The sequence below is a fragment of the Mustela nigripes genome, chromosome 16 (assembly GCF_022355385.1).
Source record: "Mustela nigripes isolate SB6536 chromosome 16, MUSNIG.SB6536, whole genome shotgun sequence".
Taxonomy (NCBI): domain Eukaryota; kingdom Metazoa; phylum Chordata; class Mammalia; order Carnivora; family Mustelidae; genus Mustela; species Mustela nigripes.
Genome location: NC_081572.1, coordinates 43,231,930 through 43,246,725, shown reverse-complemented (window position 1 = coordinate 43,246,725; position 14,796 = coordinate 43,231,930). Strand labels below are relative to the sequence as shown.

The window sequence follows — 14,796 nt, the reverse complement described above, 5'->3', positions numbered from 1 at the left end:
CAGAGTCACACGCTTAACAGACTGAGCCACCCAGGTGCCCCTTGTTTCCCTTTTCAAGTTCCGCCTTTCCCACTTTATCACAAAGGAAAGGAAGAACGAGAGGGACGGAATGTTTGATTCACACCAGCTGCTGTCATTTGGGAACAACAGCTCTAGTAAGTGCCCTACGGTTGCAAAGGGGCTTGAACTCTGAAAGAAATGCTGCCTGGTTTTAAACTAACTTCTAACCACGGTGACCGCAGACCTCAGTGAGGGTGAGGGATGAGGGTGATGAGCTAGCCAAGAAGAGATGAAAGGGAAACCTTCAGGAAAGGAGATCCCTGGGGATTTGGCCCTAGATGAATTTCCCAAGCTTGCCCAGGAATCACCAGCCTGGCTTTGCAGCCCTTAAATGCCAGTCGGCTCACCACTACCTTGCAATCGCCCCCCTGACGTCTAGAGGGCACTAAAGCCTCACACTGATTCCTTCCAGGTCAGGAGAGGCCGCCAGGGCCCCCGCAGACACACTTGCTCAACCTGGCCCCCTATGTGCTGACTCGGTTCCTCCAAGGACATAGGGGCTGCAAGCTTGTGATTCTTTTCTTCTACCCTGGCCGCCTTTGGGAGGAGGGTGATGGGCTAGTCTGTGCCCTCTCATCTCTGCCTCAGGGGCATCCCAAAGCAAGGACTCCATCTGTTCTTTTCAAAGGTAAAGATAAATAAATAAATAAAATAAAATAAAATAAAAAATTCTACTAAAAATCACTTTTAAACTCAGTTTTTTTTTTTTTTTTTTTAATTATCAAAGCAATGTTTTCACACGGTGCAAAACAATACGCTCCTGTTGAACCTCTTGAGATAATTAAAATACTGTAGAAAGTTCTTTACTGTAGCCACACCAGGGGCAGGCATATCCCCTCCGGCATCACCACCCGGACAATCTGTTCCATACAGCTTTAAAGTATGGCTAGTTAACCAAAGGAGAAATCATTCATTCATTCATTCTGTCTGTCTGTCTCCAAGTAACTATTGAGTCACTAGGTCAGGGACTGCTAGAGGCCTTGGGGATGGCCAGAAATGAGACGAGGTCTCTTCTGGCCCAGCGCACATCCCACGGTGGGGCCGATGAATCCCAGGAATGCCAGGTGCTAAGTCCTAGGAAGAAAACATCAGGATTCAGGGTGAGGGTGATGGGCAAGTGTCAGTGGTCCAGAAAGATCGCTCTGCAGGAGTGATTTTGAGCAGAACCCTAAACTTGGGGAGCAGCTGGTGGGGGTGGAAATGTACCTGTTGGTTGGGGAGCGGCCCGCCCACCTGCGAGGTGAGAGAGAAAAAGTTGGGATTCTTGGCTCTGTTGGGCCTTCTGCCAGTTCCTTCCTAGAGCACAGTCCCTCCTAGGGAGGGAGCCCCCCTCCTCCCGTTCCTGGGGCCCCGCCCCGCCCCCTACCCGCTCCCTGCAAGGCGCAGCCTCCCCACCCCTCCCCACCCCGCGCGAGCGCCGGGGCGGTCACCCCCACCCCGGGGGGAGCGCAGAGCCGCGACCACGCGGGAAACGTAAAGTTTCTGCAGCTCAAAGTGACGCAAAAATTCTTAAAGAGCTCTTTGGCGGCGGATATCTAGAGATCAGACCATGTGAGGGAACGGGAGAGTACAAATACGGCCGCTCTGGCGCCCGCTCCCGCACAGGCAGCCGCGCCCCCGGTGCCTCGAGGGCGCGAGGGCCGCCCCGCCTCCGAGGGCCCTGGACCAGCCTCCCCACGGACTCCCGGCAGGTGGGTCGGCTTGCCCGGCTGCGAATCCCCGCTCCTGCCGCACCCCACCCCGCGGGGGCTCCACCGGGCGCCGGATGGTGGGTGGGCGTGTGCGCGCGGTGGGCTCCAGGCGCTGCCGCCGCCCTCGAGGGGAGCACGGGTGGGGACAGGGCGCGGTCCAGGGGACTGGGGGGCACTGGAGGGTTCCTTGGTCTGCCGCCCGCGGGGGGCTGTTCCGATGGCCTGGGGACCAGAGCAAGACCCTGTGAAGATGTGCTTTAGGCGAAGCGTTGTCCCACGAGTGGGGAAAAGTTGCTTTAGTTTCAGCTCGCGGCTCGGGTTTGGTCCCTTACCGCCGTGGCGTGCAGGTGGCTGCGTGCAGAGGCGTTTCTGCCGGGAGGCTTCTGGTTGATAGAAATGCCCAAGGATCTAGAGGAATCTCTGAATGGACTCTTAAGTGGGACGAGTCTCCGTGCGCCTGGGTTGTTCCCACTGGCAGAGCCGGTGCACGCTCAGCCACCTCCCGGGCCATTCAGAATTTATGGGGAAACTCAAACTCCAGCGAGCTGTTCTACACGGTTCAAGCGTGGAACCGTCAGTTGCTGAAGAAAACGTATGCATTTAAATATGTCTTTGAAAACGCTCTCTGGAGCGGAAGGACCCGAGGGAGCACGTCTCCTTGGGCACTGGGTCTTTTGCGTAAAGAATTTCTGGTTCACTTGGGGTTCTGAAGAATCTAAGAGGGGGAGACTTTCTAAGAGTCAGACATTACCAGCGCTTGTGTGTGTGTGTACTTTTATGCTCAATTTTGTCCAGAAAAATGAACCAGGTCAGTGGATTATTTATGAGTCCGCTAGCTCTCATCATACTAAGACTGGATCAAATATTTAATGTGTTTTGCCTTCAGTTACATAGGAAAAATGTCCAAGGAAGCAACATTGGGATTTAGGTTTAACGACATGGAGGGGCATTATTAGCATTTGGGTTTTGAGCAGTGGAGGGAAACACACAACTTTGACTCTGTCCTAGTCCTTGCTTTTGTGTGGAGCCGCTGGTGCCCAAAGGGAGTTTTCCTACCACCGACTGGGGTGGGGTCGGCTGCTCCCAGTACCTTGTGGAGAGTCCGGTTCCGATAGGGCTAACTAAGCAAGCCATTTTGTATATGGGCTTTTCTTTCTTTCTTTCTTTCTTTCTTTCTTTCTTTCTTTCTTTTTTTTTTTTTTTTCACTGAACTCAAGCAAGAGCAGATTGAGACTGCTTCACAGTTCATCAGAAGGCCCCTCAGCGCTCTGGTGATGCCCGTGGGACATTTCAGGAATCTAAGAGCAGCACAGTTCCTCAAACCCATTTCTCTCCGTCTCTTGCTTAAAAAACATATACTAAGGGTGGGCAGAGGGGTGAGGGTGGGGACAGAGTGATGCTGAAGCTTCAGTGGAATCAGGAAAACCTCAAATTCCTCTGTGGGGGATATTTAGAGTTGGGAGAGTATTTTGATGAAACTCGGAGAAGCATGGCCAAGAGCTTCACAAATGGGCCATGTGCCATGGTGTGGGGGTGCTTGCCTGAAGGGGGTCGTCTCCGAGGGCAGGCTTGCAGAAACATCCCTGATGTCCCCTTCTGAAGAGAAACATGATTCCACAAATGAAGGCAGTGAGGGGCAGTCCCTTCTCCTTCCTATCACCAAATGGTTTCATTTGAGAGAACAAAGGCAGGGCTGCCTGAGAAGTTTAATTTCAATTTGGCTTAATGAACCAACAGGATATGGTCATGATTTGACTTTTTTTTTTTTTTTTTGAAGAAAGATGCCTGTGTGTCCAAAGGGAGTAATTTTTCTGTCAGAAGCTACCTCACACCTTAGTTCTTCCCATCGCAGCTCAGCTCCTCAGCTCCAAGTGAGCAGCAGAAGGGGGCCCCGCATAACCAGATGTCCGAGTCCCCTCCACTCCTGTGACCGTGACCCTAATCTCTCTGCTTTAAGCAAAGACGACTGGAAATGATGCTGCCAAATGTCCGAGCCCCGGGACTCTGCCCAGATGTTGCCGTCCAGTCAGGGTCCCCTGGGGACCCCCAGGGGTCACCGGAATGCAGAGGTTTGCACAAGTCAAATCCTGCACCTCAACCACCCACAGGAAACAGGAACCTGGATTTCCCCACCCCCCACATCCCCTTTACAGGACGCCCAGGGTGCGGAGCGGTAGCAACGGCCTCCAGGCCGTAAGATCTGGGCTCTGCCCATTTTCCTTCCAGTCACGCATCTGTTGCCGGTCAGCCCCCGGGTCCTCTGAGGACTGTGGTGTTTCCACATAACAGTCACAGGCTTGGGTGTGGAGTCAAAGATCTGATAAATTGCCCTACTTCTCCATTCCTGGGGCAATTAGTCTTTGGGCTGAACCTTCTAGCACCCTAAGGAAAGAAAAAGTGGGCATCTTGCTGGAAGGGACCTGGGTGGAAAATAGATGAAAGTGGCCTGGGGGAGACACCTGGCAGAAGGGATTTTCCCGGAGCAGAGGGTGAACTGCTTTTCTCGGGTGGGTGCTAGACCCACCAGAGGCTGAACACAGCCCCCCTCTTTCTAGGCACAGCTTATCGTACTGACTTGGGTCTGTTTTCTGAAATGATCTCTGAGTACAGACTCTGTGCAGGGGCACTCCCTCAGCCTGACCGGGACTGGCTGCTGGTGACTGGGGAGATGACTGCTCCTTTACGGGGGGTCAAGAACACGTTTTTAAAGCAAGGGAATGGGGGCACCTGGGTGGCTCAGTGGGTTAAAGCCTCTGCCTTCGGCTCAGGTCATGATCCCAGGGTCCTGGGGTCGAGCCCCACATCGGGCTCTCTGCTCAGCAGGGAGCCTGCTTCCTCCTCTCTCTCTGCCTGCCTCTCTGCCTATTTGTGATCTCTCTGTCAAATAAAAGACAACAACAACAACAACAACAAAACTTTAAAGCAAGGGAATGTGCTCCCAGCCTTGTGTGGGGTGACAAAATGCGTAGAGATGAGGTCAGTGTGAGGCCGTTGGCCTTCTCTCTTCCCTGGTTACCACCCCAACCTCAGCCAACGTTATTCATTAGTGGGTATTTAAGACATAGGCTTTTTTTACTTTTTTTTTTTAAGATTTTCTTTATTTGTTTGAGAGAGAAATCATGAGCAGGGGAAGGGCAGAGGGAGAAGCAGACTCCCCGCTAAGCAGGGAGCCAGAAGCAGGACCCAGGATCATGACCTGAGCTGAGGGCAGACGTTTACCTGACTGAGCCACCCAGGCACCCCTAGACTTTTTACTTTTAATTCATTTATTTTATTTTGTTTTTAAGTTATCCCTACACGCAACATGGGGCTCAGACTCCCAGCCCTGAAATCAAGAGTTGCAGGCTCCACCAACGGAGCCAGCCAGGGGTCCCCAAGTGATAGGCTTTCTAAAAGCCAGGGCTGGATATCCTGTCAGTAATCCCCGGACCCCCTGGACTGCAGAGCGAGAGATGAATCCCAGCAGTGTGGTGACGTGGGGGTCATGTCTCCTGGGGCCGGCCTGGTGACCAGGGTCTCCAGACACTGACAAGTGGGAGATGGCATGGGGAAGGACTCCCGGGATCCTGAGGTCCAGATCTTTATGCCATTATTCGAGGTAAGGAGGGAAGAAATGGGGTGGGGCTGCGGGGGCGTGGCGACAAGGCCAAGGCAGATCTAGGAGAGCCAGCTGTGCGCTCTGGGGGAATCCGGAGCTGGAGGCTGGGAGGTTGCCTTCTTGTGTTTTTGTATTATTTTTTTCTTGGCACATTCAAAGAAAAAGAACATTTTATTTCCATTACTACTGAGCTGCTGAATGAAGATAAACGGAATTTTTTCCCTCTCACTAAGGGACTCCCTCAATTTTAGGGAGGGGCCGAGCTGGCAGGGCTCCGGGTCCCTTGTGGTTTACTCCAGCTCACCCGTGGCTCTGAGGGCTCAGCCCGGCCTAGGACTTGTGTCTGCTACACCTCTGTTCTTGCCTCTCCCCTGGGTGTGTTGTTTTTGAACACGAATCCAGCTAGCTGCCTCTTTTTCTTGTTTCAGAGGAAAGGAGCAGGGGCCGGAGGAAAGGGGAGGGAGGCCCTGCCCAGAGAGAGAGAGGAGAGAGGAGATATGCTATTCTGGGCGCACCCTGGGCCCACAGGGAGATCTGACTGACTGGAGGTTTCCCAGCGCTCTGAAGACTGGAATGATTTTCCTCCCCCCAGTTTTTTCTTTTAAAACATTTCAACTGAGGGGCGCCTGGGTGGCTCAGTGGGTTAAGCCTCTGCCTTCAGCTCAGGTCATGATCTCAGGGAGCTTGCTTTCCTCTCTCTCTGCCTGCCTCTCTGCCTACTTGTGATCCCTGTCTGTCAAATAAATAAATAAAATCTTTAAAACATTTCAACTGAAAACTCAGAGAAATGGCCTGGCGAAACTTCTTCCCTCAGAGCTGCCAGTCATTAACACTTTGTCATGTTTGTGTGTCCACTTGCTCTAATTTTTGCACCTGTAGTATATGTAGTTTGATTCATTCTGTATAATATGTATGACATAATTTGTGTAACAGTGAGGCAATCTATATAGCACATAATTTTTTGTTGTTGTTGAAACTCAGAGTTTGCAGACATCTAAATACTTGACATTTTGTCGCCTAAGAATGAGGACATTGACCCTACATAAGCATGGCCCCGTTATTCTCACATTTGGGACACAACTGGATCAACTTTTATGAAATACACAAATATCACAGCCCTTATTTAAATTTCCCACACTCTCTCAAGGGTGTCTTCTGTAGGATAGAGGATTACTTCTTGAGACCACAGACTCACAGGGGTCGGAATCCACTTCTTGCTTCCACCTCTGTGCATCCGAGGCCTAGGTCAGTCCTATGTAACGATGAACTGATTTTCATGACTGTCCCCAATCGTGCACGACACACTGTAAAGCACATTTCGGAACTTCTTGACCTAAGAGTGTAGGTCCCTACAGGCAACATTTCCTAAAGCAGAAGCATTTTGTGGCCTCTGTGGGCCCCTCCTCTCTGCTGCTTGACCTCAGCCCTGGGCTGCTGTGTCCTCCCTGCCCCGTCTGGAAAAACGGGTGGGCTCCCTCTTTCCTCTTGCCTGCACCACTCCCACTGTACTTAATTCGACTTCAAATCCCTTTCTCCCTGCCCCCCCTCTCTCTGCTTGGCTCAGCTGCCACAGGTAAATCTACCCTCACTTCCAAACACCACCCCCCCTCCACCACCCCTGGGGTAAGGTGGGGGCTGGTGTTCGCCACCCTCCCCCTCACCGGCTCTGTTTGTGGGTCTAATCATGTCTGTTTTACGCAAAAGTAGTTGTAGTGATCTATTTTGTATGAAGGACGAGAAAATCTGTGTTTGGAATCTGCCCCATTTTTTGATCTTGATTTCTATTTATGGCGTAGATTGCATTACAACCATACAGGAGGGTTTTGAAGGTATAAGGGGCACTCCTCAGCCTGCTCGAGCTAACACATCGGCTGTTTGAGTTGCCCACGTCTTCTCCTGGCCTGTCCATGCTGAGACACAGTGGCAGAGGTTTCGTTTTCAGCAAAAAGTTGTGAGTTGTGGGGTTCAATGTGATAAAAACGGAGTGTCCTCACCTTCTACAGCTCTTAGAAGGCTGCCCAGACCCCCTCCATAGAATCCGCCAAGAGTCTCCCCACTTCCTGTCCTCTCCTGAAGTTTAGTTCTGCTCAAGACCCAGAAAGAGCGTGAGGCCAGAGAGATGAGGGCGGACAGATACCTCCCGATCAGCTTCATTGTCCCCGCATTCCCTTTTGTCGTCCTTCACAGAGCTGCGTCCCACGGCTTACATTTTAGATGTTTCTGGATTTTCCGGGCAAACCAGGATTCTGTAAGCGAGTTTGGGAGGCTACCCGCCCTTCACAAGGTGGATTTCTGTAGGGAGAAAACACATCCTACGTTCCAAACAAGCAGCTCACACATGAACGTTTGGAACATAGACCGTTGATGGGTGTGCCTGCTGGTACTTGTTTCAGAGTCTAAAAGCACAACCCGGACTCTTCTTTAATCCCAGTCATGTCCGTCTTTCTAGTCCAGAGTCCATGGAAATGACTGCTGTGACCGTCCTCCCCACCCCTCCCCACCCCCTGCCAAGATGCACAGCTCATCTTGCCCAAGGGTGAGGAGTGGGGCAGGGCCCCTGAGAATGGGACCCTGGGGACCAAAGGATTGTGCCTCACTTGAGGCTCAAAACCACCAGCATTGTGGCTGGGGCTCCCCAGGCCCTGCACCCAAGGAACCCAAAATACAACCTCCATTCTGGCGGCCGTGCCCATATTTGAGCCCAGAGATGTGTGGGTCATGGCCCCTGCTACCAAAGGCATCCAAAGCGAACAGACGTAAAAGGATGACTAATGACACCTACTAATCAGTGACGAGTGACGTTCTGGGGATCATACAGAGTAGAGAGAGATCCTTTGGGCTGGGGTGGTGAGTGAAGCTTCGTGGATAGAAACTGAACTCAGGCCTCCAAGGATGCGGGATAATTCGGGCAGCAACGGCCTGAGGTGGGGATACACTTGGGGGGCGCTCAATGGGCCCACCTGCCCCTGATGAAACCGGGGCACCCGTTAAGCATGCAGCACCCACATGGATCTCTTGAATTATAATCTCTGGGACAGCAGCCCAGGACTCTGCTGTTTACAGCTTTCCCAGTGACCCCATGGAGAGGAGCTGATTGGGAGGAATGATCACAGGAAGGGCTCGTGGGATGGAGTGCAATCACTTTGCCTCTGGACCCCGGTCTGCCTGACCGGGGCAGGAGGGACGGCATACGTGTGGTGGCCCAGTGGCTGTCAACACCCTGTCATTTATTGACGTTGTCCCCATGCTAGACACTGACAAGGTAAACAACCCCCAGCACGTTCGTGTGGCCTCTGGAGCGATGTCGACCACACCACAGAGGGCTCATCCTCTCTACTCTGCACTCTGTGTGCAGAGACGGTCGAAGCTCCCCCCTCCCCCAGGCAGGGCAAGTTCTGGACAGGAGACCCTTGTCCTTTCTCGCGGTGATTGGCCCAGACGGCCCTCAGGATTAGAGACTATTTAATCCCACTCCAAAAAATTGAACTGTTGGTCTCACACAAAGAATTCTTTGGTTGGGAAAGCAGTGTTCATTTCTAGCCCTTTCGGTCCAAAACCAGGCGGGATTTCCCTGCACTCCCTGTTCACATGGTGAAGTCTGTTTTGTTTGAAAGGTGAGCCAGGAGTCCCTTTGGGCGACTGCGAGTCAGAACCCACTCACATCCGGGCCTCCTGTGACAGAAACTGCACAATCGGGAAAAAGGGATGACTCGTAGACTCTGAAGGCATCTTGGGGCTCGAGATGTGAGCTACCTCAACATGTGCCTCTGTCCGCAGGAAGCTCCATTTCCAATGGGAGGCACGACAGGGATTTCGAGCACCCCTGCCTCTCCCTTCTTCGGCACAAGTACTGTTTTCCCACAGTCAGAGCTTGGCCTTGTTCCATGAACTCCATGCAGGCAGGACTGCACCTGCCTTGCCTCCAAGAGCCTGCCTGGCATCTAGTAGGCATACAGTGTACCTTTGCAGAATTAGTGTTGCCAAGCCCAGGGGCTCCCCGGCAATGGGCACCAGAGCTTTGTCATCGCTCCGGTCCTCAGGGAGGTGTGTTGGGAACATCCGACGCCCTCTCTGAAGAGAGAAGGCAAATTTCCACTTGGCTGTCTGAGCTATAATTACTCTGTTCTTGTGGTACGCCCATCATCCGTGCCGGGTCTGGTTTGGTTTTTGAAAATGGAAACCGAGTGTCCCGAGACAGGAACTCACTTTGATCTCAACAAGTGAAGTCAAAGTACAAACTTTCTCCAGTGTTTCTGCTTAGAATGTGCTGACGGACGTCCAACGGCCAAGTCAGGTCATGGCCATTTCCAAAGATCTGTGTGGTTTCATGACTAATTGCTGTAATTACATGTTTGTTCTGATCCTGGTTCCCCTGGCTACAAAAGCAGGGTTTGTGGGAAAGGGAATGGAGATTTGACCAGAAGAAGTTGAAATAGAAACAATCCTTTCTCCTGAGGGGTATATGTGTGTGGGGGTGGGGTGAGGGCGGGGGAAGTGGGGTGTCTTAGGCCACCCCCTGGGCTGAGAGGAAGCAGGAGTGTGGACAGAAAGCAGACTGTCAGCCTGACAGAGGCATCACCGTGCCGCTTGCGTGCGGAGATTCGGGGATGAGGGTCCCACGTGTCAGGCTGTCATCCCACCCAGGACCAGCATGACGTCATGCCACCCCCGCCTGTCACCTGGTCTGCCTGGTGCAAGGGCCCACACTCAAGGTGCAAAGGAAGGCTTCTGGGGCTTTCTCTGGCCACGGAGAAACTCAAAGGCCGCCTGGAGGAGGTCACAGCTGTAACAGTGACCTCGTTCGCAACCTCTACCCAGCAGGAGAAAAATATTTTTTAAAAAAGGAAGCTTTGAAGAGAACATTCTTAGAAGCCAATTTTCTTAACTCTTACTTCTATATTCCCAGGGCAGCCTGCTCTCAACTGTGATCTGCTGGACTCAGTAGGAAAAGGTGGCCAGTGCTCTACAGAATCAGAAAAGTAGGAAAGGAGCCCGAGAGCCTCGGGCAGAAGGGGGTCCGGGCCAGGCCGTGGTCTCCTGGCTGTCTGGTTGAGTCTCTGGGAGGAGCTTTTTTTCCAGTTGGGAGAAGCAGAGAAAAAAAAGGAGATGCATATCTCCTGCCCGTTTGGTGGCTTTGGGTGGCTGTAACTTATGTTTGTACCCCAGGGTCTGTGATCAGGAGTGCCAGAGAGCGGAGCTGTCTGGAGTGTGACCGGCTTAAAGTCATGAGTCAGCCCAGGATCCCTCTTAACCCGCTTTCTTAGGACTTGGGCCATTTCAGCCTGTTGATGTAATTAAAAAAAAAAAAAAAAAGTGCTGGGGAATATATCAGGAAACAAGGTCTTTGTAATGCTCACAACAAAAATAGAGAAGCACATACTATTCTTCTAGTAGCTGGTCTAGGAGCTGGTTCTTCTAGCTGCTTCTAGGAGCAGGTGCCAAGAAATTGAGATCAGTTGCTTTAGGGAACGGACCCCTGAAGATACTGAAGAACGTACATTGTCCGGAAAAGTTCAGCAACACATACATTTTCCAGCCTCCCTGCAAGCTTCCCCAGGAGAGAGTATATAGGAAACCTAGAACAAATCCCTTGACTCAGGTCTGAGGAGGTTCACAGAGTCTCTAGTATGGCTAAGGGTTTGCTCCCCCGACCACGATATTCTTCAGAGATGGGTGACGTGTCTCTCCCATAGATCATGGGGTATGTGCCAGAGAATGACTGGATGGTATAGCTGCTCCTTGAGCTGCAGTTTTTTGTTTTGTTTTTTTAAGTCATCTCTACACCCAACCTGAGACTTGAACTCACGACCCTGAGATCAAGAGTCACGCGCTCCAGGCACTGAGCCAGCTGTGGGGGAGGCTTCCAGAGCGGCAGGTTCAATGCAAGCAGCAATGTGGTATCCCAGATAGGGAGAAGTTCCTGCAAAATTTTTGCTCGGGGTAAAAATTCGAAGGTGGAGAAAGAAAGGTGGGGGAGGGGGAGCCTTGGTCAAGGCTGGCTCTGCCCACTGGGTGCCATGGGGTTGCACATGGTAAAGCCCTTTAGCTCTGTCATCTGACCTTCAACTTCTTCAGTGTTCAATGCAGACAACAGGCCGATGATTGAGGCCGAAGGGAAGTGTGAAGGCCTGCTTCAGACAACACAACCAGAGACCACAAAGGGCAGGTATAATTTACCTCTGAGTTTAAATACTCTGACACCTCATCATCTCTCGAAAAAATAATGAACTTTAAAAAAATCACTCAGCTTGGTACGTGGTTGCTTATGGTGGAGGAGAGAGAATGGGTGGTTAACCTGAGGGCTTCCACGGAGAGGGACAGGGAGAGGCTGAGAGCGGCATAAAGATGGGCACAATGGGGTTTTATCTAGAGCACTCCTTATCAAAATTCATGTTCATTTGTGAGCAACCTTGAGCCCAGGGTGGGGTCAGGGGGTGGGGGCCAAGCAGGTAGAAAGGGTAGAACACGGGACACCCACCCAGTCCCCTAGAGCCATGGAGCTGGCTGGTCTCTCTCTTGTTGCTGTAATCTTTCTGGCAACAATCAAGCCCTTTTAAATTTTTATTTTCTGCTTTGCAGAGAAAGGAACCCAGTGAACACAGAGCTCTAAGTCATTTCTCGGTCATTTCTCGCCCTTGCCAATATTTATGTACGCAGTCATCGGTGTGAATCCATTCCTCTGCTCTCATTCTTTGCTACATTTTTATCTTCACGTTTCCACGTGTGGACAGTTCAGTTCTGGTCCCTGAAAGCCCCAGAGAGGTAGGAGACAGACATGGCCATTTTTTCTTAGCCGTCCATTTCTAGCCATCCTCCAGCTGTCGGATTTGAAGGGGTAATAGCAGATTTTTGCAGCTGTGAACATCGATAGCTCATCCCTGGACATCTCCAAAGGCAGAATGTGACCTGAGCTAAACAGAAACCTGTTTCAACTCCCAGATTATTTCAAGAGCTTGAAGAGTACAGGCCCAGATGAAATGAAGTGAGCTGGCAGGTCTTGGCTCCTGATGACTTTACAACAGGCCATAGGTTTAAAGTCCAAAAGGGCTCAAATTTCTGCCCCACATTTGACTTACGAGGCCTGGGTCCCAACTGCTGCTCTGACTTCCCCACACCAAGGCCCCGGCAGCGCTGTGGAGGTGCCGAGGTCCCGGCCAGCCCTTGCCACCAGGCTGTGTGGGCTCAGAGACACCGGCCATGCTGGCATCTGTAACCCTCACGCTCCGCTCGCTGGCTCTTCCGGCTCTCCCCGCCTGCCCACTGTTGCCGAATAACAGGTGCATCTGGCTCAGGACAGCTGGGAGAGGCTGGCAGAACCCACGGTGAGCAGCAGGGCCCTTCAAAGCCTGGGTGGACCCGCAGAGGCACGAGGCGAAGGCAGCTCTGCAGAGCACAGAAGGACTGGACACACCCAGAAGCAGCTAGAATCTCTACAGGCTGGACCCTGGGAAGAGGGGAAAAGTCCACAGCTGAGAAGCTAGGGGTGCCTTTACTCTCGTCCTTTTAAAGCCATACCTATAATTTATGTAAAATACATGGCATGCTTGGTGTAAAGGGCTTAGGACCATCCTAATTTATTGGCAGGCAGCAACAGCTCCTTTCTTTGGGTTTCTTTTCCCCCGCACAGCATCCAGGACAAGGTAAGTGCTCTGCAAAGCATTGGTGAAGCAAGCTCTTTTCCTACCTTCTTCTGGGTGACTGGTGAGCTCCAGGATGCGGTGCTGGTCCCTCAAACTGAAGTCGGTCCCTTGTTCTTAAACAAAGCTGATGCGAGATCTGGGTGCTTTGCTGTCCATTCCTGTTTGTTTTATTGTTTCAGGGTTTTTTTTTTTTCCTTTTCAGATGACTTGACTGTGATTTGATACCTCATCTAGGTTGAAAACTGGGTTGATTTTATTGACTGCCCTATAGCAAACAGGATGTTTCACGCTTGACAGATGCTTTTGTAATCCCATTAATTAACGGAGTTTACCGTGTTTGTTGAGTTAATACCAAAGACAAGGAGAATGCGTAATTCTGCTCTCCCTTCACTGTGTGCCTTTCCAACAGAGCTCTCAATCCCGCTGATAACAAAGCTCGGAGGAGATCCCAGGATCTAAGCCCTGAATTCAGCTGGGGACTTCCGCAGATGGGTGTCGTTATCGTCCCCTAGCCAGCAGGATGGAGACCACGCCCTTAAATTCCCAGAAGGAGCTGCCCGCGTGTAAGGATAAAGACGATTGTCAGGAAAATGGGGTTCTACAGAAGGGGGTCCCCGTTCCTGAGGACAAGGTGGAGTCTGGCCACATCTCCAATGGGTACTCGGCGGTGCCGAGCCCTGGTGCCGCAGACGACACTCAGCACGCCCTTCCAGCTGCCACCACTGCTCTAGTCGCCGAGCCTCACCAAGGGGAGCGGGAGACCTGGGGCAAGAAGATGGATTTCCTCCTGTCGGTTATTGGCTATGCGGTGGACCTGGGCAACGTCTGGCGCTTTCCCTACATCTGCTACCAGAATGGAGGGGGTCAGTATCTTGGGCCACAAACAGAGGCTCGGAGCCGGTGATGGTCTTTAAGGTCCTCTCAGGAGAACACAGCGGAGATCATGTCTTTTCTGTCTTGTCTAAACTGATGAGTCTCAGAACATGATTGCTTGGACTTTCAAGCTGGTCCGAAAGATGGGTTCCCAGTAAGCCCAATGTTCAGTCAGCATGTCTGCGGCTCCCTGGGTTAGGAAGTCAGATGAAAGCTCTCCCAAACCTGACTTTGCCAGATTCTCTGGGTGCTTGTGCTTCATGTGTGGAAGGGCCCCCTTCCCTTCCCATCCCCGTAGGTCCCAACTGCACGCTCACAGCGGGATGTGAGAATGGCCATCAGCCCTGTGCGGGCTCTGCTCGGCAGAGGCCAGAGAGGCTAGATCTGTCTGAGGGGAAACTGGGAAGTGGCTCCAGGGTCCCAGGCCCTCTTGGACCTTTGGACCTGTGTGTGATCAGAGAAGGGCTTCTGCTCAGATCCGGAGTCTTGAGTTGGAATCTAAGCATGACCCAGAGTTGAACCCAGCCACAGCATGGCCTTAATAATAACCCCAAACCAGACATTGGATCTGCCTTCTGTCTCCTCCAAGAGTGTTAGATTTTTGAGGCTAGAGATTCTCTCCTTTTCCTCCTTCCACCCCCAAGACTTCAGAGCAGTTAACTGGTAAATTATCAAAAAGAGTAGCAGACTGTAGGCAGGGCTGTGGGAGCTGCAGAGAGTAGAATGGAGAGGAGTGAGTAACGTACGGTGCCTCTGTGTTGACGCTGGACTGGCTATCAAAAATGGGACAAGGACGAGAAATAGAAGTCAAATCAGCCATTATTTATTTGACAGAAGCTCTGGTAGCTGATTTGGGAGGGCGGCTGAAACGAAGTTTGGGGAGAATTCCTTAGTGTCCTCATGTCCTCCATGGCCTGACGTGGAGTTGCCTGGG

At 51.9% G+C, this 14,796-nt stretch overlaps 1 protein-coding gene across 2 annotated transcripts in view; it reads left to right on the top strand.

The window, feature by feature from the left end:
• The first annotated feature begins 1,487 nt into the window (after nt 1-1,487).
• Nucleotides 1,488-14,796, top strand: part of SLC6A4 (solute carrier family 6 member 4) — a 33,478-nt gene continuing 20,169 nt past the window's right edge. Inside the window, exons 1-2 of one of the 2 annotated variants that reach the window (XM_059378840.1) lie at nt 1,488-1,751; nt 13,399-13,852. In XM_059378840.1, coding sequence (XP_059234823.1) covers nt 13,510-13,852 — 343 coding nt within the window. In that variant the 5' untranslated portion in view covers nt 1,488-1,751; nt 13,399-13,509. Of the gene's footprint in view, nt 1,752-11,433; nt 11,516-13,398; nt 13,853-14,796 lie in introns of those variants that run through there. The other variant, XM_059378842.1, reaches the window with a different exon arrangement.